General features: G+C 40.0%; 2 protein-coding genes across 5 annotated transcripts in view; one reads left to right on the top strand and one right to left on the bottom strand.

The window, feature by feature from the left end:
• Positions 1–26,136, top strand: RBIS (ribosomal biogenesis factor). 4 transcript variants are annotated; one of them, XM_023583568.3, is made up of 9 exons: positions 1–97; positions 956–1,067; positions 1,305–1,381; positions 6,303–6,429; positions 7,898–8,025; positions 20,711–20,965; positions 23,378–23,494; positions 25,599–25,715; positions 26,006–26,136. In XM_023583568.3, exons 7-9 carry the CDS (start codon positions 23,381–23,383, stop codon positions 26,075–26,077), a joined length of 303 nt encoding a protein of 100 aa, XP_023439336.1. In that variant the 5' UTR covers positions 1–97; positions 956–1,067; positions 1,305–1,381; positions 6,303–6,429; positions 7,898–8,025; positions 20,711–20,965; positions 23,378–23,380; the 3' UTR covers positions 26,078–26,136. The 4 variants fall into 4 exon arrangements, with proteins under 4 accessions (XP_023439336.1, XP_012373568.1, XP_004474822.1 ...); XM_012518114.4 differs by lacking the exons at positions 1–97; positions 956–1,067; positions 1,305–1,381; ... (1 more) ...; positions 7,898–8,025; positions 20,711–20,965 and adding an exon at positions 21,087–21,287; XM_004474765.4 differs by lacking the exons at positions 1–97; positions 956–1,067; positions 1,305–1,381; ... (1 more) ...; positions 7,898–8,025; positions 20,711–20,965 and adding an exon at positions 21,160–21,282.
• E2F5 (E2F transcription factor 5) overlaps positions 26,120–27,132 on the bottom strand; it is a 42,403-nt gene continuing 41,390 nt past the window's right edge. The window contains exon 8 of the mRNA XM_004474764.4: positions 26,120–26,881. Coding sequence (XP_004474821.1) covers positions 26,772–26,881 — 110 coding nt within the window. The 3' untranslated portion in view covers positions 26,120–26,771. The remainder of the gene's footprint in view (positions 26,882–27,132) is intronic.

The following is a 27,132-nucleotide window of genomic DNA, read 5'->3' as shown; positions in this document are numbered from 1 at the left end:
AACCCGCAGCCGTGGAGAGGAGAGGGTTGCCTGGAGGGCTGTCCTGGAAATGAGTCACCCGGTCCTGCAGTCACCAGGGCTCCTGGCGCGGATCCAGGTGATGATGTTGAAGAGGTCGGTGGTGATGGTGGTAGCGGGGGCGATTACGAACGGAGGACACTGATAGGAAAATAACCACAAGAATAACCTAACGACTCTGTATTAAGAGTTTACTAATGGGTCAGGATCCGGGCTAAGAAGGTTGCCCCCGTTTCCCGATTAGAGCCTCACAACAATCCCTTAAGGAAGATGGATAAGTATCCCATTTAGGAGAGGAGGAAAGGAGACTGAAGAGAAGCCGAGAGATCCCCGCCCAGGGCTGGCTGCCCGCCCACGCGTCCTGCTCCCAGGCTCTTACTCCAGCCTCCAGGCAGGACTGGGGCTTGGAGAGAGAGCCGAGCAAACCCAGTTGCTGGCCCTTGGTCACGAACTTCCGTTGCCCTTCCCTCCGATGGAGAAGAGCAGCTTTCCAGGCCATCCTTTTCTGGACGTTTGGTAAGCTTGCTGCCGTAGACTGAAGGCGGAACTGGCTACAGAGCCCTGAACTTCCGTCCTGGAGCAGTTCTGGGCACTAAGTGAAAGAAAACTTCACGAGTGTGATCACTGATGAGTGGGGATGTAGAGGAGAATGTCCTTTCTGTCAGGAGATGAATGCTGAAGCCTGGGCTGAAGTGCCTTGACGGCATATGATTTTCAAATATGTCAGTCAGTAAGTGGTGAATCCAGTTGAAGGATATTTCAGTGCTCATGATACTAGTCTTAAATTCATTTTTCTGTAGGTTTGAAATTTTTTCTTTTAAATTGGGGCCAGAAATCTTCATCAAATCAGTGGCCCTTTTAACTTGCTAAATAACCTTCTCAACTGTGTGTGTGTTGTTTTCTCCTTAACAAAGAGTCTCTGTCTCTGGGTTCACAGCGTCAAGAGTAAAAACTTAAAGGAAGAGTAACACTGAGGAAAACCCAAGTACACCGACCTAGCATATGGTCATCAGTTCATCATCTCTACTTCTCTCTTGAACCACCAGTAGGTACAGTTCAAGCTTTATTTTGGGGGGGAAAAAAAAACACAAAAAAACATGCGTAAGTCTGTTCTTTTAATGTATCAGACTCTGCAAATCAATAATGTATAGCACCAAGTTACAAATCTAGCCATTAAAATAGTTACGTATAGTAACATATTAAGGAAATATCAAAATATGAATTAGTATCATTTTATCGGGCATGTACACAGCTTCCTTCTCTGTCTGAGATGTACTTTTTTCCAGTTGTCCCATTTAGGAACTGTAAATATGAACCAGAGTGTGTCTATTATCACATGACCTTTACCAAGCAGGAAACTGAGGTGAGTAATGTTCCCTGTTAACCAGAGAGACAAGCCACACAGTTAGGGACATAAACCCAATCTGCAGAGTCCCAAGTCCAAGGTGCTCTCCATCTGTCCTTGGTTTCTTTAATTCATCAACTCCTGTGATTTGTGCCACTGAGACTTATTAACCCCATAGGAAAGTCTTATCATTTGGACATTTCGTGGAGACTCTTGATTTCATGTAGTTGATACTATATGTGGTTTTGATTTCTCAAATTCCTATTCCTAAAGTTAGGATTGTATAATCCAGTCTCCCAAGGAGTAGTCTGAAGTTCAAAGGAGTTAAAAGACTTGCCCAAATAACCTAGCTTTGGTGCCAGGACAGGGGTTCTCCTCCTAGCATTGAAAGGGGAACTTTCGTGAATGAGCTCTCAAGTCGCTTCTCAGGTTGTAGGTTTCAGAAACTAGAGCCAAACATTTCTTCTGTCCTAAATTTTCAGACAAGGGCACATTGTTAAAACCCTACATTCTACACTTCTGTTCTTTTGTTTATTATCATCCAGTTCTCTAATAGAAATTTATCCACACCCTATTTTGGATGTTTCACATCTTTTTGGAGCATATTATAAAAACAGGTAGAGCTTGAAAGAGAAAGGGGAAAAGTTAAGATTATTTAAAAGAAGTGAGCTAATGTAAATAACACATCATTGTTGGAAATTCCAAATAATTCAGCTGCCATAGAATTTAGTTAATAGTTAGAATTTACTTAATAGTCTCTTGGCTTGGAATGAATAAATCAGTATCACTTTATTGCTGTCACCTCTTTGAAATGTAAAGAGAGAGAAATTAGAGGTGCTATCAGGTATATAGATAAGACATTCTGTCATGAGCATTTATCAGGTTTATCTACCCTCTGCTGTCCTCCAGGAAAGGGCAGTCCGTTCTATCAAGAACAGTACCCACAGCCCCATCTCCTTCACCAAGTAAGGTCTGATTTACCTCACTCCAGGAAGATCCTGACCTGAAGCCCACCACTGGAGGCTTGCTTCCCCGGCCTTACTCAGCCAGCAGGACCTCCAGTTCCCACCGATTCCATTACCTACGTTACCTACCCCATTCCCCACCTCCTTTTTTTCTTCATTGCCATCTGCATACTAATGTGCTCTAGAATTTCCTGTTGTTAGGGGGGGGATTTTTCTTTGAGTATTCTTCACCCTTTTGCTCCTACCCAACCTCTGTGGCATTTCTCTGGATCTTCTTCCCATACCTACCCTTTTGAGGGGGTAGGGGCACTGGGATTGAACCCAGGATGTCCTACATGGGAAGCAGGCACTCAACCACAGTACTACACCTGCTGCCCTCATACCCAGTCTTTCAGTGTTGCAGTTTTCAGGATTTCTTCTAGGATCTTTCCTTTCAGCACTCTCCTTATGACTTCTACCAACTTCTAAGGAATTCATCTCTCAAGCTTAGGTATCTATTCCAGCACTATGCAAGAGAAGCTATTTGAGTCACAGATGCAAGCCATACATGTAACTAATTTGTCAGCTATCACATTAAGGTCAAATGAAACAAGTGAAATTAATGATGTATCTCATTTAACCCAGCATATTAAAAAATGTTATCATTTCAACATGAATCAATATAAAAATCATTAATGAGTGGGTCAGTCATCAGTTTATTTTCTCTTAACTCTAAATTCACCTGCTCTGCAATAACAGAGCTTTAAGAATTTCTTCTTGGCAGCAAGCATGACATTAAGTTTTTTTCAGTAGAGGAACATGCAGGAGGAAGGAACTTGTCTTTCTAGTTCAGGTGTGCTGCATTGTTTTCTTCCGGCCCCTCTTGCACTGTTATCAGTGGCACATGCGCAGGGACATTCAGTGGCACTGTGGCCCAGCCACACACCCACAGTGTTCAGGCCATTGGCAAGCTCAAGCCCGAGCTCTCACCAGTGACCACATTGTCTCCTGCCAGGTCTCCTGCCGCCTTCCCATCAGGCAGATTCTTGATGCCCGACTCTCTCTGTGTGCCTGCTCAGCAGCCTCCTCCTGCCTGCCCTCCTGAGGGTGACGTGGACATTGTGCACTCTAGGCCGTGCATCACCTGCCAGAGAGGGAGTCCCCGATGCTCTGAGTCCCTCTATAGGCCTGCACACCAGCCTCAGCCCTCCCCCAGTATCCTGGAGAGGCATTTCCTACTTGCTCGGTAATTGGACCAGTGAACTTCTCTGTCATCCAAAGACTGCAACCACAGGTTCCCCTGTGATCTAAATCCCAGTCCAAAGGGAAGTCTGCTTTCCAAGTTTGTCCTTTGTTAGAAACTTTCCCTTAGCCCCAGGAGATTCTGTAGAGTTCCCTCTACATCGCCATAGTTACCCCTGTTACAGTTAATAATTCTTTATAGGGAAGCGGACTTGGCCCAGTGGATAGTATGTCCGTCTACCACATGGGAGGTCTGCGGTTCAAACCCCGGGCCTCCTTGACCCGTGTGCAGCTGGCCTATGCGCAGTGCTGATGCTCACAAGGAGTGAGCCCCACGCACAAGGAGTGAGCGCCACGTGCAAGGAGTGCGCCCCGGAAGGAGTCCGCTCTGCAAGGGGTGCGCCCCATAAAGAGAGCCGCCCAGCGGGAAAGAAAGTACAGCCTGCCCAGGAATGGCACCGCACACACAGAGAGCTGACACAGCAAGATGACACAACAAAAAGAAATACAGATTGCCGTGCCGCTGACAACAACAGAAACGGACAAAGAAAAACATGCAGCAAATGGACACAGAGAACAGACAACTGGGGCGGGGGAGGGGAGCGAAATAAATAAATCTTTAAAAAAAAATTCTTTATAGTGAACTTTCCTGTTCAATTACTATGTAATTTCTGTTTCCTGATTCAAGAATATATTTCATATTCTTTTTTTCTTGCTACATCTTCCAAATCTTACAGCACATCTCAATTCACGCTAGCTATATTACAAGTGCTGTATGTGGCTGAATGTCTATATCGGGCAGCACAGCTCTAGATCCACTGACTCGAATCCAACTGCCCAAACTTAACAAGTTTCCTATCCCTCCCATCATCTTTCCTCAGTTTCCTATGTTTCATTAAATGGCACCGCCATCTATCCAGTGGCACAAGACAGAATAATCACATTGATCCTTGCTTTTCTCTTTCTCCCTCACCTCTAAATTTTGTTTTAACTCCTATGCAATCAGTTAATTTCATGGAAAAGAAAAGAAAGAAAAATATACTATGAATATAAAACAATTCAAAAGATGTATTTAAAAATTTTATGCCATTTCTTCCTAATCAGTGTCAATTTCTGAAAAGTATCAACATTCCACGTTGACAAGGATGCAGTTTAACAAGTCTGCTCGGGAAACGGACTTTGGCCCAGTGGTTAGGGCGTCGGTCTACCACATGGGAGGTTTGCGGTTCAAGCCCCGGGCCTCCTTGACCAGTGTGGAGCTGGCCCGCATGCGCAGTGCTGATGCGCGCAAGGAGTGCCCTGCTACACAGGGGTGTCCCCCGCGTAGGGGAGCCCCACTCGCAAGGAGTGCACCCATAAGGAGAGCCGCCCAGCGCGAAGGAGAGAGCAGCCTGCCGAGGAATGGCGCCGCCCACACTTCCCGTGCCCGCCCACACTTCCCATGCCGCTGAGAACAACAGAAGCGGACAGAGAAACAAGACGCAGCAAAAAGACACAGAAAACAGACAACCGGGGGAGGGGAGGGGAATTAAATAAATAAAAATAAATCTTCAAAAAAAAAAAACAAAACAAAAAACAGGCCTGCTCATACACTATTGGTAGAAATGTAAAATATATGACCTTTCTAGAAACAATTTGGCAATTTAAATCAAGAAATCATTTTGATGATTTAAATGGAAAAAATTGGGAGGTTCCTATAAACCCCACTCCCCACCCCCCACCCCACCTCATACATCAACATCCCCTTTCATCAATAAGGCACATTCATTGCATTAAGGGAAATTTTAAAAAATATATAATAAAATAAATGAATGCCAATGTAAGAGATAACAAAAAAATAAAATAAAAGGAAAAAATTGTTGGTTTAGAGTTAACACAGACTGAAGCAGACAATTTTTGACTCTCCTCTTTGTGTTGTTTCAGAGCAACCCAAGAATAATTATTCTTGGGCATGCTTCTGGAGAAAATAATCAGAGATCTCATCAGATTCATGTTCAGTATGTTTCTCACAGAGTATTTATAACAGAAAAAAATCTAGAAACAACCAGAATGATACTGGGAATATAGCAGCTGCAGTAGCCAGCCTCCAAGATAGTCCTCAATGATCTTCACCTCCTGGAATTCACCTCCTTGTGTTGCCTCCTTCCTCACTGCATCAGGACTCGTATGTGTGATTAATAAAATACAGTGGAAGTGATGCCACGTTACTTCCAAGTCTAGGTTATAAAAGGCATCGCAGCTACCCCTGCTCTCTAGGTTCACTCACTCTGAGGAAAGCCAGCTACCATATCATGAGAATATTCAAATTGCTCTGTGGAGAGATGCATGGGGAGAGGAACAGAGGCATTCTCCATAACAGCCAGCTCCAGCTTGCCAGCCTTGTCAGTCACCCCTCTGGAAGCAGATGCCTTAGCCCCAGGCAAGCCAGCCCCAGCCAACATCTGACTGAAACCTCTGGAAAGAGCCAGAGCCAGAACTGCCCAGCCATGCCCCTCCCGAGTTCCAGACTCACTGAAAGTATGAGATAAATTAAATGATGATTGTTATTTTTAACCAATAAGTTTTGGGATAATTTGTAATGTGTGTTCTATAAACATAAAATTTGTCTTCAATAGTCTATATGGTTATAAATAAAAGGTTTAATAAAGCATTGTTTACATTAAAGTATTAAATGGCTAATTCCAAAAGGTCATTCTTAAATATATATAAAACTGAATTGATGATGATAATAATAAAAGGTAATTTTATAACAGGAAAGATTGGCAGCAACCAGCCGCCCCAGCCGCAACTGGTGCCCGAACAGGGACCGGGGCCAGTCCAACGTGACCGCTGCCTCACCCCCGTGGGACCTCGCTCCCACCCCTTCGCCGTGCTCTCAAGGTAAGGACCCCCGTTATCGGCCCCCGGCAGAAAAATGGGCGGGCGTCTATCTTCCCGCCAAGCGCCGCAAGTCAGAGCACTTGCTGGCCTACTAGCCTGCCACCAATGTAAAGTTTCAGGCAGGCAACTCCAGGCTTACTGGGATCTACTCGTCCCCTTCAACCCCTAGCTTTCCACTGCCAATCTCTCGGACCCTGATACCTATCTGAAATTGGCCCCGCCTATCAACAAGGCCAGCCACAAGCCCGAAAATCCACACAAGCTTATAAGGCAATCAACTCTGTTCCAGCAAACGCCCACCCCCTTTCACAACTCTTTGGGCTCCCTACTATCTACAGGACAATGTATCTCTGGGCTAGTGAAGGCTGATATAATTAATCCACTGGTATGAGAGAAAAACATGGCAACATTTGTGTTTTGTTTTATTTCCATGCTAATTCTGATTGGGCTTATTTAACCAAGATAATAAAATTAGTACAAAATTTTTATCAAGGTTTAAAAAGGAATTTTCAGTTTTAAATCAATAGTTTACTCCTGAACTTCAAGTCTCACTATAGTCTTACAGTAATTATCCAAAAATGTGTGCTAATGGTCTGCCTAACTGCTGCTCGAGTTATTTTAGCTGATTGCTAATAACTGATAGGAATGTTTCGGAGCACAGACTTTCGTGTTGCAGGCAGCATGGATTCCAGAGAAAATCTTGAAAGGTACAATCTAAAATGTGCTATATAACAGAGGATTTAAAAGCAGCTATACTAAGAAACTAAGAATTATGAGTTAATTGTAAACTGTATGTTTCTGTTACTGTGTTGTGATTGTTCTGTGTTTGTTCGTTCAATGTCAGTGTATATTTTGATACCTCCGGATGGTAATATAAGTTAATAAAAATTTATAAAAGAGCTCTATACAAATGGCCAAAAATTAAATAAGCGCTTATATTAATACTTAAGTTTATTATATCAATACATGAGCTTAAATGTTAATAAGATATCTACAATAATAGAAATCGTAAGTCTTGATTGACAAGATTAACTGTACGTCTTCATAAAAGGTTGTTCTTGCCCAGATTAAAATGAATAACTTATTTTTCTTCACAGGATAATATAAAGAATGTAAAGCTTAAATGAATATTAAAAAAGGTTAAAAGTTTGTGAAAATGCTAACTGAAATGTAATAAGTTTTGCAAAAAGGCGTATTTTGTCCTAAAGTAAAATAGCTAATTTTTCATGAACTCTTGAAACTTAATTTGCAGATGGCAAGCTGTAAAAGGTATTGTGATAACTTTAAGTAAGGGAATGTGTTCTATAAACATAAAATTTGTCTTCAATAGTCTATATGGTTATAAATAAAAGGTTTAATAAAGCATTGTTTACATTGAAGTATTAAATGGCTAATTCCAAAAGGTCATTCTTAAATATATATAAAACTGAATTGATGACTATAATAATAAAAGGTAATTTTATAACAGGAAAGATTGGCAGCAACCAGCCGCCCCAGCCGCAGTAATGCAGCATTAGAAGACTAACACAACAGCTAACACCACCAGACAAAAAAGCCCTGCCTTCAGGGAGCTTACATTCTAACAGAGAAAGCCAGGTAATTAAAAAAATAAAGAAAACCTTTAATATGTTATATTGTGATAAAACAGAGAAGGGGAGCGAAGACCCTGGAGGACTTGCAGTTTTATGGAAGGAAATCAGGAAAGTCCCCACTGAAAAAATGACATTTGATAGAAGACCTGAAAGAGACGAGGGAGTGAGCCCTACAAATATGCAGGGGGAGAGTGCTGGGGCAGCAGGGTTGAGGAAAAGGAGACTGCCTGGAATGATGACAAAACAGTAAGAAAACCAGCAGGGCTAGAGTGTTCCAAGCAAGCAAGGGGGAAGAAGAGTGGATAGGGTCAGAGAGAGAACATTGGCAGCCAAGCCAAGGGGGTCACTATAGAACTTTACGGGACATTGTAAGTGCTTTGGCTTTTGTTCTGATTGGAGAGTTTCAAGCTGAGGAATGACACAGGATCCCTCTGGCTGCCAAGTGGAGTAAAGATCAAAGCATAGTTAGAATGCTATATTACAATACTCCAGGTGAGGGAAAGATGATGGTGAGTTGGATCAGAAAGCAATAATTGGTGATTGTTCATTTTCTCTTTTTATACTTTCTGAATTTTCCAAGTTTTCTGCAAAGATGCTTTGTTACTTTTCTAATCCAAAAAGGAGAAACAATAGTTTTTAAGGAGCCAAATATTTGTGAAATACTTTATAGTCCTCAGTATTTTTCATTGTATTTATCAAAATATAGATATTCAGGTAATTCTTACTAGGATCTCCACACAACAGGGATACTCTAAAACGAAACAAAGAAGAGAGTCAAAAATTGTCTGCTTCAGTCTATGTTAATTCTAAACCAACAATTTTAACTAAAAGACAAAACCCTTGTTAGTCCATAGACAACTTGAGAGTTTCCATTATTACTTAACATGATAATTACAAAGTACAATGTCCTTTCAATTTTTTCCTTTTAAATGCTGCAGAAAATTGGAGGGTTAAAGCATACTTCCTTCTTTGATTCTGCCAATTTTCTGAGTTTTTAATGTGTACCTAAATATTTCACAATTTCTCTAATTTTTAACCATTACTTGCATTTTAACAAGTATCATAAAAAATCTGAAAGGACTTTGTGTACCTTTGAATATTTTTATTGCCTTTGTGATATGTACTTGACTGCTCTTAACCTTCAAATATTTCATATTGGGCCCTCCTTTGTGACTGTAATTAGTTCAAGTTCAAGAAATCTGGGCATTTGGCCAAGACAGTACTCTGGATAAAATCAGCTTAATTAAATTGAAAACATATTTGTAGAGTACCTATCCTGTCTAAGGAAGAGTGCTATAAGCACATGAAAAGTGTATTTGTAGGTATCTCTTAGTCATGCTAAAGACAATAGAGTTTTGCAATCATTTTTAGTGTATAGATTACAATTCCTTGTCTTTTTTTATGCCTCACAAAATGTTATTTCATTCAACAAACATTTATGCCACACCTCCCATGCCCTGGAAATAAATGATCCTGGATGGGACTACAAAAGTGCTTAAGTAATGGACTCTGCCCCTGAAGAGCACATAGATTAGTTGAGAGATAAAATACACATACACGTAATGTGATTTTTGAATTATAGAAAATATATAGTGAAAAGCTAAAGCCCGTGACCTACCTCTTGAAGCAAGTCACTGTTCCTTCGCTACAAAGAGTTAATCGTCCCTCTTCACTTAGTGGTTCTTACCCTCCAGGTATTTCTAGGAATTCGACCTGGATGCAAAGAAGAAGAGGGCCTATGGTTTGCTCTACTTTCTGTCTTTTGTAGAACATATTATACATATTCATTCTCAGTCTAAAAAGAAATGCTTCTTTCACTAAGGGATTAAAAATTAGACTCCCAATTTCCACAATTAAGCCTTAAAAATATTCATGATCTAATTGACTTCTTATAATAATGCAGATTTCATTTGGGGGTAGCTTTACTAATTATTTAGCCTATTCTGCAAAAATGCAAGATGGGGAAGCAGCTGTGGCTCAAGCTACTGAGATCCCATTTATCATATGGAGGACCCAGGTCCGATACCGGAGACCTCCTGGTGAAAAAAAGTAAAAGAACATCCCGGGCCTGGGTGGAGAGGCACCAGCGAAGCAATGCACCAAAAAGAAAATGACACAACCAAATAGAAAAAATAAATAAATGCAGAATGCATATGTTTTTAATTGACGACTTTTCATGCATCGGTTACCCACAGGAGCCATAGCAGGTGGTCCCTGGCTCTCTATCATCTCTCTGTCCCATCATTTATTTCCTGGACTATTGCCTCTTTGCCTGGAACCCCTTCTTCCTCCAGTTGACTTTCATGCTGCTGCCAAAATTATATGCCATCTTCTGTGTGGGTGAGTGGGGGTGGGGAGGAAAGGTGATGGGAATTCCTCATTACCTATTGAATAAAACCCCAAACTGTTGTCTGCTTTACTTCCTTCCTCCCTTCCTCCTTTCCTCCCTTCCTCCCTCTCTCCATAGGCAGGTTAGTTTAGGAAATCGGAAGATGAATCTAAAACCAGGCAGAAAATCATGACTGCGAAACACGTGGCCATGGAACCCATCCTGGAAACCCCGAGGGCAAGACCCCACCAGAAGGCTGCTGGAAGGACTTCGAGACACTCCTCCATTCAGAATCCTCCATTTGGAAATTTTGTTCAGGGTCAAGGAAAAGCCCTGGATACTTTCAAGGGACCTTATCATTGGACCCCCCTGGGGAACTGACAGGTGGTGTAATCAATCAACAGCAAACAGCTGGGACCTCTCCCCTAACATTAGCAAGGGGAGGAGTAATTAATGGTTTAAAAGCAAACACACAAGAAAAATCTCTCTGCATGGAGCAGCCTGCAGCTATACCTGAGGACCCGTAATCTGTTATTTTCTCCTGTTTCTATTCTCTTCTCCTATTTCCTTAATAAACTAGCGGCCTAACTAAACTGGCATGTTCTTAAAATTTTTTTATGTAACATAGCCAAGAACCTAGAGGAATCCGGTTACACTCCCTTCTTCCTTCCTGAGTAATTCAGTCCAAAAGTCATCAGGTGGTGCCAGGCAAGGTCCCCATATAGGTTTAGTGGGGAGGGATCAGGGAATGGCAGAGAAGAGGGACGATCAGAGCCTAAGCAAGGTGAGGAAGCCATCTATGCAGATGGGCAGAGGGGATTATAGAACCCCAAGGTTGTGGGAGGTGTCAACAGTAAGAGATGTGTTACACAGTGGGAGATAGACCAAATGAGTACATGTATTGAGAATAATGGGAGCCAGGTCTCTCACTGATGAAAATATGGGAAGGGAGAAAACTAAAATAAACCCTATTGGGTTTTATTGAAATTGGAGATAGCCATGTGAGCTCAAGGTTTGAAAATATAGAAAATAAGTACAATTCTTGAGGTGTGTTAATGTATACAGATAGGTAGATAATATATAGATACTATAGATAGTGTATAGATACTAATACAAATATTAGTGTACATAGACATATATAGATTGCCTAACTGCCCACTGAGAAGGATTGGGAGCAGCAATTTTCTAATAGTAATGAGAACACCTAATACCCAAATTTTGGTTTCTAGATACCATTTTCCAACAAAGGAACCAAGTTCCATACAGAAATGGCCAATACTTGGACTAGGGCAGAGTAGGTCCACGATGAGCCCAGAATGTTTTGTTGTGCCTGAAAGTAAAGAGGCAATTAAAGAATGAGGTATTTCTTGAAAGTAATATTTTAAAAATAAAGAAAGAAACTAAAACAAAAACAAAAAAAGAAAAAATAAAAAAATAAAGAATGAGGGAAACTGGTCAGGAGGACATTCTTGATGAAGCACTCACTGGCCAAATCTGGGTCAATGTGAATATGGCAGTTTGATATTATTTATGAATTCCAAAAGAGATATAATTATGTTTATAAACTGGTCTGTTTATAAACATAATTATATTTATATAATTTGATTGTATTAGATTCAGCTGAGACAGCTGATTAAATTATGTTCAGATTAGGGCTTTAATTCAATAACATCATTAGAGTGCAACTCAGTACTGAGTCCCAGTCCTTGGGCTGATAAAATAGACTCTCACACAGAAGTAGACACACAGAGAAGGAGACACAGAACAAAGAAGAATAGACATGGCTCATTAGATATGGCAGGAAAAAAGATGAGCCTAATAGTCTACAGCTGACCTTGTGAAGATACCAGAGCAGCTGAGCCCAGAAAGAAACAAGCCCTGGGAAGAGAAATGAGCCTGATGCCAGCTGAGAGCTGAGAATGGAAGAAGCTGGGACCACAGAGCCTTATCAGGAAGAAGGAAGGCTGAACGCCCACATCGCCCACCATTTTGCTCCAACATGTGGCAAATGACTTTAGGTTATGAAGTACCTCTTATGGTACCTTCGTTTGGACTCTTTAGGGCCTTGTGACTGTAAACTTCTACTCCAAATAAATACCCTTTATAAAAGCCAGCAGAGTTCTGGTATTTTGCACCAGCACCCCTTTGGCTGACTAACACAGTAAACATCAAAATATAATATGATTATAATATGTAATACAATCCTTTGTATAAAATACGAATCTATAATGTTATACTGATATAAATAAGTACATGAACAAATAAATGGACAGAGGAGAAAACTTTTACTTGCAATGGAATATAAATTGATAAATGTAGAAGGAATGATGTAAGTAGAAAATTACATTGGGGAAGGGTTACAACTATGGCAAGGGAGAATCACTGGTGTGGGATGTCAGTGATGGAAGATACATGGGTGAAAGTTCACCGGGGCACACATATAAGATATATAAATATGTTCAAGTGTTCATGGGGCATTGCCACAGTGGGCAGCGATTCACAAAACCAAAAGAATACCGAATTCCCATCCTGGGGAGCTCTGCCACATTCTCTAATGAAACAGCAACAATCCTCCAAGTACAGGGGCAATGATTAGTGAAGAAGGATGGCCCATTGATGGGCCCTGGATATTGACAATTATGCTTATGAGACTTTTGCTCTTGAAATTGCAACTTAGCCTAGTATTGTAGGGTACCTAAGAATTACCTCCTATGAGCCTCCATGTTCCCAAATGTGGTCACTCTCTAAGCCAAATTCAGCATATAAATGTGTTACCTTCCGCCCAGCATAAGGCATGACTCCCAGGGATGAGATTCCCTGGCACCAAGGGATTACTACCAAGTGCCAACTGGTGATTTAACTGGAAAAAGACCTTGAATAACAGGGGGAAATGGTAAAGGTAAATGAGTTTATATGGCTAAGAGACTTTAAATGAGTCGAGAGGTCATCAGAGAGGTAACACTTACGCACATCTTAGCAGGATCTCATAGACAGCCAAAGTAGATACTACCACAAATAGTGGGGCTCCTGAGGGCTGTGGAGACACCTAGGTGCTGTGGTCATGGCAGATAGTTACAGAGTTTGGTGTCTTGCCACCAACGTCTTTCATTGTCATCAGACATTTGTTACAGATTATGAAAGAATATTGTCAAAATCTTACTACTAATTATAGTTCTTATCTTACATTTGGTGTGTTTTTCCCCAACCCACCCTATTATTATTTTTTAAATATATTTTTATGATGGAAGTTGTAAACCTATAAAACAATCATGCACATGTACAGTATTCCCAAACAACATCCATCTATTAACACACCACATTGTGGTGGAACATTTGTTACAGTTAAAACAATATTTTCTGATTGTTACCACATCCATAGTGTACATTTGGCATACATTTTCCATGCTGCCCCATTATCAACACGGTACATCTTTGGCATAGATGCAAGTATATACATTATTACTGCTAACCACAGTCCTTAGGTCACTCCAGTTGTATTTTTCCCATACTTCTCCACATTCCCACCACCCTGCTGTGGTGATGTACATTTGCTCTAGCTCACAAAGGATACTCTTGCATCTATATCACCCCCCACAATTCTCATCCACCTCTTAGTTTAATGTGCTATTCAGTTCCTAGATTATTCTCTAAAATTCTGTCACTTGGTATTTACATTTCTAGACTACCATTTTCAGCCAATCTCCATCTATAAACTAGCTGTTACTGTGTGTTACCAACCACTCTATATATTTCCACACTTTTATAGTAAAGCTAATTAAAACTGCTAAATACATTAAAGATCAGTAGTCCATCTCAGTCCTCTTCTTATCTCCTTTAAGAATCCACCACCTACCACCAGGGTTTGAAGATATTTTCCCACAATTTCTTCTGGAAGTTTTATGGTTCTTTTTTTTTTATATTTAGGTTTTTGATTTTGAGTTAATTTTTGGATAAGGTGTAAGACAGGGGTCCTGTCCTCTTTCCTTCTTTTGGCTATGGATATCCAGTTCTTTCAGCACCATTTGTTGAATGGATGGTTCTGCCCAAGCTGTGTGAGTTTGACAGGCTAGTCAAAAATCACCTGACCATAATGTGAGGATCTGTTTCTGAACCATCAGTTTGATTCCATTGGTCTATGTGTCTGTCTTTATGCCAGTACCATGCTGCTTTTACCACTATAGCTAGGTAATATAAAGTGTGGAGATGAAAGTTTGTTTTTCCTTTTTAAGATTTTTCTGGCTACAGATCGCTTACCCTTTCAAATAAATTTGAAAATCCTGTTTTCAATTAAAAAAAATGTTGGTGAAATTTTTATCAGAATTGCATTGAATCTGTATACCAATTTGAGAAGAATTGACATCTTTATGATATTTAGTCTTCCAATCCATGAGCATGGAATGTTCTTCCAGTTATTTAGGACTTTTTAAATTTCTCTTAACATTGGGTTGAGTTTTCTGAATACAAGTGCTTTACATCGTTGATTAAGTTTATTCCTATTTGAGTTTTGTCTCTCATATTTTATTTTCCCCACTTTTTTTTGACACTTTTGTTTACATTTATTGATATACTCTTCATTTCCAGACTCTCCTCCAGGACTTTTTCTCCTGTCTTTTCTTTTCAGGCTCTAGCACACCCTTTAGCATTTCCTGAAAATCTGGTCTCCTGGTTAGAAATCCTCTCAGTTTCTGTTTATCTGTGAATATCCTAATCTTGCTCTCACTTTTGAAATACAGTCTTGCTGGATTTAAGATTCTTGGATGGAAGTTTTTCTCTTGTACTATCTTAAAATTATCATACCATTGTCTTCTTGCCTCCATGGTTTCTGGTGAGAAATCAGCACTTGATCTTATTGGGTATCCCTTATATGTTATACACTGTTTTCCTCTTGGTGTTCCCAGAATTCTCTCTTTGTCTTTGGCATTTGATATTCTGATGACTATGTGTCTCAGAATTTGTTATTTGAATTTTTTTGGATGGGAGTATGTTGTGCTTCTTGGACATAGATATCTATGTCCTTCAATAGCGTTGGGAAATTTTCTACCATTATTTCTTCAAATATTCCTTCTGTCTCTTTTCCCTTCTCTTCTCCTTCTGGGACACCCAGGACATGTATTTTCATATGTCTTTTGATGTCTTTAAGTTCCCTGAGACCTTGTTCAATTTTTTCCATTCTTTTCTTCATCTGTTCTTTTGTATGTTCAATTTCAGAGGCCATTTCTTCAAGCTCCCCAATCTTTTCTTCTGCCTCCTCAAATCTGCTATTTTATTATTCTAATGTCTTTTTAATTTCATTTATTGTGACTTTCATTCCCATAAGATCTGCTATTTTTCTATGTATGCTTTCAAATTCTTCTTTGTACTCATCCAGTGTCTTCTTAATATCCTTAATCTCTTTAGCCATCTCATTGAATTTATTAAGGAGTTTGTTTGAACATCTATGATAAGTTGTCTCAACTCCTGTATGTCATCTGGAGGCTTATCTTATTCCTTCAACTGGGCCATATCTTCCTATTTCTTGGTGTGGATTGTAATTTTTTTGTTGGTGTCTTGGCATCTGGCTTACTAGAGTATTTATTCCGGGTTTTTCTCTTTAGTTTAGGGCTTCCTGCCCTTTCCCTCACACTGGTTGTGCAGCAGGAGCCAAGGATGTAGTTGGTGCCATAAGCTGTGAAAGCTCAAGTTGCACTCATTGCCCCAGGACCAATGAAGCTTCTCCCAACTTTCTCCTTTGCTAGGAATAGGACAGAGTCACAAGTGTGTGGAATAATCCAAGTCATGCAGGCCTAGACTGCAGTTGCCCAGAGAGACTGATGAGGCTTCGCACCCCTTTCTCTCCTGCCTGGGGCAGCAATGGAGCTGCAGGTGTGGGCAGCAATCTATGCGGTGCGTGTCCAAGCTGACAGCAGTTTTCTGGTAGAATTCTGATTATTTAGTCTGTGCCAGCCAAAGGTACCTGCAGTTACCTGGATAGGCTGGTGCAGGGCCCACCAGCCGCCTCCTTCCAGAGGTGGGGCTGAAGCCTAGGCTAGGGCTGCAGGCCAATCTCAGTGAAAGAAACTGGTTCTTACCATCACTGTGATTTTTGGTCCTGGTTTTCCCTCAGGCTGGGGAGAGTCAAAATGGCAGCCACTGGCCTCCTTCTGACTCAGACAGATTCACACCCCAGCTCTTCCTAGGGTTATACCTTAGCCCCTGATTCTACTAATCAGTAGCCAAAATCTGTGGCCAACCGTCTCCTTCTCCCCTGTTTTTGAGAAATGGAGCCTCCAATTCCAGCCACAGAATAGCTCCTGGGGCGACTTGTGCTGCCAAAGTTGTATATTCATTGGCCTCTGCACTTTGGTTGGTAATTTCCTGGAGAGGCTAGCACAGGTCCCTGCAGCTTCCTCCCTGCTGGAGGTGGCACTGGAGCCTAGGCTAGAGCTGCAATCTAATCTGGATGGAAAGAAGCCAGTCCCCACCAGCACTGTAATTTTAAGTCCGTCCCACTTCCCCTCATGCCAGGCGTGGAGTTAAGATGGATACCAGCCTCTTTCTGACTTGGACAGGCTCAAACTTTAGCTGCTGTCAGGATTATACTTTAGCTTGCTTAATTTACTCATCAGTAGCTGAAGTCGGTGCCCAACTCTCTCTTTCTCCCCCATTTTGGGGAAGTGGAGCTTTCAATTCCAGTGGCAGAACAGCTCCCAAGGCAGTTTATGCCTCCAGTGAAGGATGGGCACCGGCCTCCGTGGCATGGGGCACTCTACTTACAAATTTTCTCGGCAGATGAGAAGTCTTCTCCTTCCATTCCTTCAAGAATGTGGCAGGATGCTCTTCTGTTCTCCTGGAACCCCCAAACAGGTGCTTTAGCTAGCTCCAGAGAGTTCTGGTATTTACTAACTGACCTGTAGCGGGAGCTGCCTCTAGGAGCTCCTTATTCTGCCACCATCTTGCTAGTTGTTCGGAAATCCCCTATATTTTTTATGTAACATTTTATGTAATCGAAGTATCTTTCAAAAACAAATAAAGATATATTTTTTTAAAAAGACATTATTGGAATAATGAATGGAATTTGAATAGTGTCTGAAGATTAGATACTAATGACATATCAATGTTAATTTCCTGACTTTTGATGGTTGTATTTTGGTTATCTGGGAGAACCATATGGGACTATTCCAACTCCTGCAAACATAGCATTTCCATCTCTGGGTCTATGATTTGCTCATGTTATACTCTATTCCTAGAAAGCTTCCCTTTTTTCCTGTTAATATAACTTTGCTCTTAAATGCTTAAGTGTAAGAAACTTCATACAATTTTTCGGCCCCAAATTTTCACTCCTGAGTTTGGAATAAAGAGTCAATCTCAGTCTCAAGTATATGGGAAGAAGGTGGCTTACCCAGTAGCCAGAAAATGGGAAAGTCCTCTAGTCTTCAGTCCATCACTGTGGACTGCTGACATAATCAGTACTAAAGTTCAAGTTTCATTTAAAGTTAGGCAGCTCCATCCCTTCTGCACACTTATTGGTGCAGGGATTATGTGCTTCAACTGCTACCACCTTGTGTGTGTGATAGGGATGTAAGTCTTACGCACTTGCAGAAAATCCTTATACACCCTATCTCCAATCATTTCCCCAGTCTCTGGATGCTCAGCTTCTCCCATAGGATAAGCCATTTCCCTTTTCCACTCCTAAGGAAGGTTCAGGTGGGAATGTCTTCTACATTTCTGGAGGTTTCCATTTTCAACCTCAATGCTCAACGTCATTAACAACGTCTGGAGGCAAAGGAGCCCAAATTCATGTCACCATCTTGCGCAGCTGGGAGGAAAATGCCTTTTATTCTTTTGAGTCTCTGTAGCTTTGAGAATAGAGCGTTAATTCCTCAATCAATTGTACCACCAGGATGCTTATCTTCTAAGATAGGCGGTAGCAGATAGTAAATATTTTAGGTCTGTCACAACTAATCAACTCTGCTGTTGTGGCACAAAAGCAGTCATAGATAAAATGTAAACAAATAAGTGTGACTCTCTTCCAGTAAAACTTTATTTAAGGAAATTACACTTTGAATTTAATATAATGTTCATATGTCACAAAATATTATTATTATGATTTTTTCCCAACCATTTGCAAATATAAAACCATTCTTAGTTCTTGGCGCATATAAAAATGAACAGTGGGTGGGATCTTGTCTTTGGGCTGTAGTTTGCTGATCCCTGCTCTAAGTCAATCAGATGAGAGCTTTAACATGAATGTTTCCAGAATTATCTCCTTCCGTATAAAACACATTTTTGCACATTTGTTATAGTTTTTGCCACTTTCGGTCAAGGATAATCATTCCATGTACATACATACCTCCAGGTGATTGTGCTCTCTTTACAAGAAAAAAAACGAAAACAAAAAAACACTGCATCATATATGTCATTTGAGCTCCTACAGAGTCTAGGCAGTCAATATATTTTGATTGAATAAAACTGAGTGGCAGGGAGAATAAGGTAGCACATATGGAACATGCTCATTGTGGAGTATACTTATACGAGGCTGGCTTTGTTGTCAAGGAGGGCTATGAGTTTTGTTATAGAGAGATCGTAATTATTTATGTGTGCTCTTGTTTTTCTCCTCTCCCTAATTATCTTTATTTTTTGAATTGCTTACAAGACTAGGTCTGCACAAATAATTCTGCATTGCTGACACTCAACTGAAAAACTAAGGTTTTTGAAAACTTATGTTTCCGTTTATGATTTCATTCATCTTTGAGGTTATAAAAACTTGAAGAGGAAATGCAATATTTGCGTAAGTTTTTAAACATAAAAAAATTTGAAGCTATTTTTGTCTTTCTGTATGTATGAATCATTTGGTTCATTGATAAATAAGGCCTCTAGAAAATTAACATGTTTTTTTTGTCCTAGTAATATCTTATGCTTTCATGTCTTGTGTCTCATTGACTATACAAAATAATCTGGTGAAGTAGGTAGGATAAGAGTAGAGTCAAAACTCAGGTATAAGTGATTTTTTTTTCAGTAATTTTAAAGGGGAGGGGGGAGGGGGGAGGGGAGGGGGGAGGGGGGAGGGGGGGAGGGGGGAGGGGGGAGGGGAGGGGTTAAATAAATAAATAAATAAAAGGAATCTTTAAAAAAAAAAAAGAAAAATCCTTGGAGGAGAATTGTAATTATCAGGCCAACTAGGACCTCTTGAGGGAAGAAGACTGGTTCCCATGGAAAGTGATGCTGAAGAGACAATCAATGTTCTCTAAAGTGAGGATGATAGTCATTTAAATATGGAAAACCGAGGCACAGAGAGATGAACAAACTTGTCACACTGCTAACTGGTGGGAGAGAGAGGCAAAGCGAAAATCGCTATCTCTTCACTCTTACCTTATACAATGCCCCTGCTCTTCCCTGTAGAACAGTATTATTTCCTGGGTGAATGTGTCTCTATCTCACCATTTCAGGACAAAAGCTAGGCCTATAAATTTTCAAAACCACTGCAATGTCATTCCATTACATCAATTTCTTTGTCCTCTGCATTTGCATCAATAACTTCACATTCAAGGAAACATTGTCTGCCTTATTTGCTTCAGTATTCGTGGATAACTCTGACCTTGTAAAAAAAAACCTGAAGTTTTTTTTGTGGCTTTGGTTTTGCCTCCATGTTTTATGGACCTAGCTTTTTACCAGAATCTTAAGGTGTTAAAAAAAAAAATCACTCCTTAGAAAGAATACAAAATCTGAATAAACATACGTTCACAGGTAATTATTCCTGTCGTTAATATACTCTCCTTTTTTTGTGATGGGCGCATACATAATAAGATGATTTATTGTAGAAGCATGTCATCTTCCAACAAGCAGGCCAGGAGGTTGGGCAGAAGAGTACTTGACCCAGTACCACGAGGTACAGATTCTAGTCTGGTTTTATCAATCACTAATTGTGTTTGCCAGCAAGTGGTTTAAACTGAGCTTTAGTAGTACCCTCACCTGAGAAGAGGGGTTGTATTAGTGTCTTACTTTGATACTTAGAGGACTGGTAGGTTGAAAGTAAACTACAAAATGGTATATAAATGTCAGAACTTCTACAGTTGTTTGAAATTTGGTTATTCTTATAACCTCAACAGAGTAAGTAGACGTGAAAACTGTTGATTGACTTAATATGGAAATCTTCTTGGAAAAGTTCAATTTCCTGGAAAATGCAACCTAGAACCATTTTATTGGGAAACACAACAGGAAGGCAAAAACATTTCTTTTAAGTTCCCTGATCTTGTTTTAATTTTTATATTTTCTTGCTCCTGGTTTCCTTGGTGTGCTGTGAGAAATTCTCTTTTTGAAGAGCGGAAGCTACACTGCAAAAAGCATTTCTAACTTGCCACTCACTACAAATTTTCCTTTCGAGGTTCCAGCCGCAACAGGATTCTTCCTCCCGCCAGCCGCTCTCGGGCCCCATTCGGAGGAGGACAGCGCCACCTGCTGGGAGGTGGGCAGAGCGAGCCAGGAGTCAGCGGCCTGTGTGACCGTCCTAGCTCAGGGGACCCAGAAACCCTCCAGGCGGTTTCTACACACGTACGCATTCTAGGAAGTCAAGACTTGACTCCGTCTCTAACGCCAATAGCTCTGTCAGGCCGAGGAGACGTTGGCAACGCGGCCTAAGGTAAAGGACTTCAACTAGGTGGGCCTATCCTCAGAGGGCGGTACTTCACTCTAAGGAGGAGCTTTAGGTGACAGACTGCCTCTGTGGGCGGGGTTACGTTTGGTGGGCGGGGCTTCGCCCTGCGTACTGGCGGAGCTCGGTGGGCGAGACTCCGTTCCCTGAACCGGATAGGGTTTGTGGGCGGGGCTATGGTTGGTGGGCGGGACTGCGGCTTGTGAACAGAATCGTGATTCGCCCTCTCCCCCCGGAAGTTCCCTGACCTTGTGCGTGTAGATGGCGTCACTTGGGGCTTGAGGTGCTGCACGCGGATATCGGAGGTCTGGTGAGAGGTCGCTAAAGTGGTTTTCAGGCGGGCCTGGGGGCAGGCGGGCGGGCAGTCTCCGGGATTTGCGGAAGGGTTGGGCGGGCCTCGTGCTGCTGCGGCCTTGAAGCCTGGTTTGTCGAGCTCAGCCTGGGGCAGCCCTACGGTCCAGGCCCGGAATTCCGGTGCCTGTCGGGGCTTCGGCTCTTGTCAGGGTCCCGGTTTGCTGTTATCACGACTTCCACGTGGTTGCCACAGAATTTCCCTAATCTTCCCAACCAGGGTATTACTCTCTCCACGAGGCTTTATGTCCGCAAATCCCCAGCTCTGTTATGGGTCTCTCCCTCTTGAACCCTCACTTGTTTGCTGCCTGTAACAGTACCCATCATTATTGTGTTTGTTCACGCCACCTAGGCTGGGAGTCCTTGAGCTCAGGAGACATGCATGTGTATGTTATCAGTTTCTATTCCATGCCTACACACCCGACCCATAGTAATTGCTTAATGATTATGAACTTTTGGATTTCGGTAACGATCTGAAAGCTTTTACATTGTTTTACGTTAGGGAGGGTTATCCTGTGTATTTTCTACAATTTTTAAAGTAGGAATATTTTTCGGGTTCGAAACATTTGTTCTGTTAAGTTTAAATAGTGTAGGTTGGTAATAGGCAGGATCTTGAAGGAGAATATAAGGTTTCAGTCAAGAGATACAATGTGTCTTCAGAGAACAATTAGAAGACTAGGCTGGGTAGTGCAGTATGTATGGCAGGAGATAAATTTGATAGATCTAGGCTAGATTCAGGGTACCAATAATATGTCAGGCCTAGGCATATTGTCCCTTATACATTGGGAGAGTTATTGGAGGTTTTTTAACATTGGGAAGGTTCATCACATAATTATGTGCAGGATAGGCTTGAATCCGGATGGTGTAAGCCAGAGTTGTCACAGTTTCTGTGAAGAGCCAGATAGTAAATATTTAGGTTTTGCTGGCATAGTTGTAGTGTGGATGCAACCACAGACAATACAAAGCCGATGAGTGTGGCAGTGTTCAGGCCGCTGGATTCGGGTCATGGGTATAGTTTGTGCAAAGGAGGTGGACCTAGAGACTACAGCAGTTAACTCAGTCCTGAACCAGGCAGTACTATGATGTTTTCGTATTCCTTTTTTTATTAATACACAAGAGGTAATACCACATAATGGTTAAATGTGAGTTCTGAATCTAGTCTGCCTTGGCTTTGAATCCTGGCATCCTCTGGTTACTAACACTGTGACTTTCGGCAACTTAATTAACCTTACCTGCATCAGGTTTTTATCTGTAAAATGGGGATGGCAATACTTCCTCCAAAGGATTGTAGTGAGGAATAAATGAGTTAAAGCCATAAAATGTTAGCACAGTGTCTATACACAGTAAAAGCTCAATAGACGTTAACTACTATTTTTTAAATTATTCTCATGCATTATTAAAGACAGATTCAAGAGATGCTTCTAAGGAAGAATCTACAAGCTTAATGATACAAGGGAAAAACTACTTAACTTTTCAAGGCAGAATCCATTCACATAGAGATGATATGGAAGTCTTGAGAGTAACTTAAGGTCTCGAGAGAGAGCAAGAAGAGGATTTAGGACTAGTCTTGAGGGTACACAATGAAGAGAGAAAATGGATAGCGCAAAAAGAAATGAAAAAAAAAAAAAAAAAAAAACCAGAAAGGAGACAGGGAAGTCAGTCAGTTCCTAGGGTATAGAAGAACTGGTGTGGTATAGTGGTATGCAAACTAGCAAGATGGTAGTGATGGTTAATAAGGTCACATACTGCAGAGAGCTGGAAAAAACGACTGTTGTGTTAAAAATACTAATTACTAATTGGGTGCCTCCTTTGGGCCAGGTGCTGAGGATTCAGAAAAGAATTAGATATATACTTTTCATTCAAAGAGCAGAAAATCTAGAAGTGAAAGACATGGAAATAATTACAATCCATGTCATACATGCTGCAACTTTAAAAATAAGAGTAAGGCAGAAATTGGGACTTAATTGGAACCTTTACTTTAAGAACTTAAATTGATTTGCATTTCATAAATGTGGACAGCCTAATTAACTCATTTTCTTTCTTTCCTAGAAAATGGCCAAGAACAAACTAAGGGGGCAGAAGTCCAGGAATGTATTTCATATAGCCAGCCAAAAAAACTTTAAGATGAAAAACAAAGCAAAACCAGTTACCACAAATCTTAAGAAGGCGAGTATTAGTTAAGCATACTCACTTTATTATTTATAAGAAAAGCAGAGGTGTGAAGCTCCTGAAAATCTGAAGGTTTTTATTTAAAACAAAGGTTCTAAGCCTTTCTAAGAGAGCAAAATGCTTTTAAATGGCTTTTTTTTTTTCTTAAAAGGAAACAAAAGAAAAATCTTTCTTGAACCCAAATGTCTGAAAAGAAAAAAGTATTTTAACTATGAGTGTGTTCGGATCCATATATCAGTTTACTATTATTAGCATACAAATCATAACCATGGAATGGAAAATAGTTCTTATCTTTGAACTCAAATATATTCAAGAACCTATTAAGAGAGCCAAGATACAGAATGTCAGTCAGCACCTACTCTTACTTTCCTCAGTAATTCTTATCTCTCTGAAGATATCTGGAACTCAAACCAAACCTGTAAAATGAAGATAAAATGCTTTGCTTTTTAAAATGCAAAATATGAAAAGGGGTTTCTTTAACTTCAAGTTTACATTTCAAAGTATTGGGAACTTTCATGAGGATTAAGTGGATTACAAAAATTCCTTAAAATGTTTTCAAGTTTAAGTAGTAGGTGGAGTCACCTTTCCAAAACTCAGTAATTATCAATATTTTCTATAGAAAAGTAAAATTTTATCTTTCAACTTTCATGAGCTAGCTAAGATTTTTGACTGAGCAGTTTTATTCTTTGTAAATGCTATGAAGGAAACAAGGCTCAGTAATATGATGGGTTTTGAGGATAACAGTTTTGTCTTAAATGTTAGAGTTGCTATTTAAGCCAAGACCTGAATGATAAGGAACAAATGTTATAAATTGAGAAGAGCTGGGAGCAGCACATTTTAGGCAGATAATAGCAGATACAAAGTCCTTAAGCCCTAAGTAGGGGAAAATCCTTTCTTTTTGGATTGATAACTAGAGCTTTTATGTATGCTGGTGGGAAGGACCTCAGAGAGAGATGGACCTTTGGGTAGGCAACATGGTTGGAAGTTTGAGAAAGTATAAAATAGTTATCTCAGAAAGGCATTAAGACTGCCAGGCAGTAAATAAATTATAAATTAAAATTTTGACCATGAATTGAAAATGACACTGGTCAGCCAGTTATGATTTTCTAAATCTTCGATCCCAGCAAGTGCAACAGTTGAGTTCATCCAGGTGTTTGGTCAAGGGAGAAGAGGGAAGGAAAATTAAGAGACTATAAAGAAGTGATTGAGTAAAGATGGTCATGAAATCTGTGTTGGCTGAGGGGAAGAGTGAGGATATGAAGATGTGAAAAATAGTGAAATTTGTGGGAAGAGGTGTCAGCAAGATTGAACAATTCTTAATAAACTAAGTGAACTAAAAGGCTAGAAGGTGATCTAGTTACTAAGGTGATTCCATGGGAGTGGATGACTATATAGGCTAGAGGAAAAGGTCCCTGCAGATGATGACCTCAAAAGATTAAGAGGCCATAGGATTAGATTTTTATTGAAGCCACTTGATAACAGGCATGAGGATAGAGAGAGGTCAGCTGAGAAGTGAAATCTTTCATGAAGATGAGAGTAATTGTAGTGTTGGCAGGTAACTGGCAGTGATGAAGAGGCATCAGAATATCTTCTGCATCAGATGCAGAGTAGCTTTTGAAAGGGAAATGGTTTGATAATAGCAGTGAAGAATGGGAATAACTACCCACCTCTTAGACTCAAAAGAGGAGGGCTGCAAAGGAAGCTGTCCTCCGGGTATTGCCAGGTTTCCATTAAGACAAGATGAAGGCAGGACTCAGAGGCATACTATTAGAAGGGCAATAAAATCATTTGATCCAGGTTCCTTGTTTTACAGATGAGTGATATATTACCAAAGCCTAGAAAGATTGTAGGCACCTATTTTTGCCTGCCTATACTATTAAAGTTAGGTATAAGGCATAGCTATATAATTCTTCTTTTAAGAAAACAAAACCTTTCATCTAAAATTTCCTAATAAGACTACAAGAATTTTAGTTTGAGTTCTTCCCACAAATTGGTTAAGATTGCTAGTTTTTAGATTTAACAGGGTTAAATTAAGGTCGTATATATTGTATATCTAATGGTTACAAGATCTTGGATTAATTTTTTTCTTCTTTTTTAAAAGATAAACATTGTGAATGATGAAAAAGTTCACAGAGTAAATAAAGCTTTTATAGATATACAAAAGGAACTTGCATCTTTCTCAAAAGGCCTTTGCCTTGAACCTGTGCAGAAACAGCCAGTAAGTAAAAATCATTTGCTTTCATTATGGCTCAAATATAAACTGAAGGCCAATAAATTAAACTCAAAATTTTGAAGGCCCTTAAGTTGAACATAATTTTTAGTACGTTACTTTGTAATGCATCTAGCATATTCAGTCATATTCAGGCTTTAAAACATTTGAGTCTGAATATGAGAATTTATTCTATACACAGTTATGTAGGAAAAAATTAGGTTGAATAATGGATTATATAAAGGTCATTTTTTGTTCTGTTATCTACAGTTCTAAATATGATACTTTTCTCCCTTCAGATTCCTCAGCAGTATGATGAAAAGAAGCCAGTTAACGTTGATGAGGCTACAAGATTAATGGCTCAGTTGTAACACAATAGTGATGCATCAAATTCCCAAAAAAAGACCAATAAATTAAATGTTTTATACAATTTTATTTTTAAAAATCTTGTTAATGTACAGGCATTGGCACATTTTAAAAACAAACTACATAAACAGGTCTTTCCTATAATCTAGGAAAGTGGAATGTCAGAAGTCAACAAAATGTGATAAACTTAAAGTGCTAGAACAGAAGGCACTTCACAAAATCTGTTCACTGAAACAGTATGTCCTAGTTTACATCCTTCACTTTGTAAGTGGCAGTGAATGTATGATTGTATGGGAAGGACAAAGAAATTGAGACACTTCTGTGGCAGTAAAAATATTAGACAAGTGATAAGCCCATGGGCTAACTTTTTTGTATTTGGTGGCCTGAAGTCTACTTTAATTTTTCTCTCATAAGAGAAAAAAATAGGATTCAGAGTTGAAAGACAAGCTGGAATCCCAGAATGTAGTTACGTGGAAGGGAAGAGGGGGACCTTATCACTCTTTCTCCTGAAGCAATTAGAGCCCTTTGTTTTATGGTTGAAGTTTTGTGAAGTTAAAAAAAAAAAAGTATTAGGGAAGAACACTTCAGAATCAGTGAACTAAAGGATGTTACATTCATTATTTTGAATACTCAGGTTATTAAGAAGTCTAAAATGTTACATAGTTAGAGGTAGATAAGAGTTCCAAGTTTCCATGGCATCTAATAATTCAGTATCTGGACATCAAACAGATCACATACTCCTTCGTTATCATCTAAATTAAAGTTGTAGTCATCTGCTGGGGTAGGAGAAAGCCTCAAGAGAGGAAACACTGTAAGCAAAGAACAAATTCAGTGTTAAAGATGGTTTCCTGTCAATCCAAATTAAATTACATTTCCTTTGTCACAAATAAATTTTAAAAAATATGTAAATAGCAAAAATAGTGAACAAATTAATAACTTGTAGTTTGGTATATATTTTGAAAGGTTTTTATTTAAAGACAATTTATGCATTGATTTACAGGTATTAGCTTGAGGAATAAAGGTTAAAATTTTTATTGGCTAAATTTGTCACCAGACATCA

The sequence above is a fragment of the Dasypus novemcinctus genome, chromosome 14, assembly GCF_030445035.2.
Source record: "Dasypus novemcinctus isolate mDasNov1 chromosome 14, mDasNov1.1.hap2, whole genome shotgun sequence".
Lineage (NCBI taxonomy): Eukaryota > Metazoa > Chordata > Mammalia > Cingulata > Dasypodidae > Dasypus > Dasypus novemcinctus.
This window is presented reverse-complemented; position numbering and strand designations above follow the sequence as displayed.

Coding starts and splice junctions, on each gene's coding strand:
- RBIS (XM_023583568.3), top strand. CDS start 23,381: ATGGCCAAGAACAAACTAAGGGGGCAGAAGTCCAGGAATGTATTTCAT. Junction 23,495..25,598: donor TTACCACAAATCTTAAGAAG/GCGAGTATTAGT, acceptor CTTTTTTAAAAG/ATAAACATTGTGAATGATGA. Junction 25,716..26,005: donor AACCTGTGCAGAAACAGCCA/GTAAGTAAAAAT, acceptor TTCTCCCTTCAG/ATTCCTCAGCAGTATGATGA.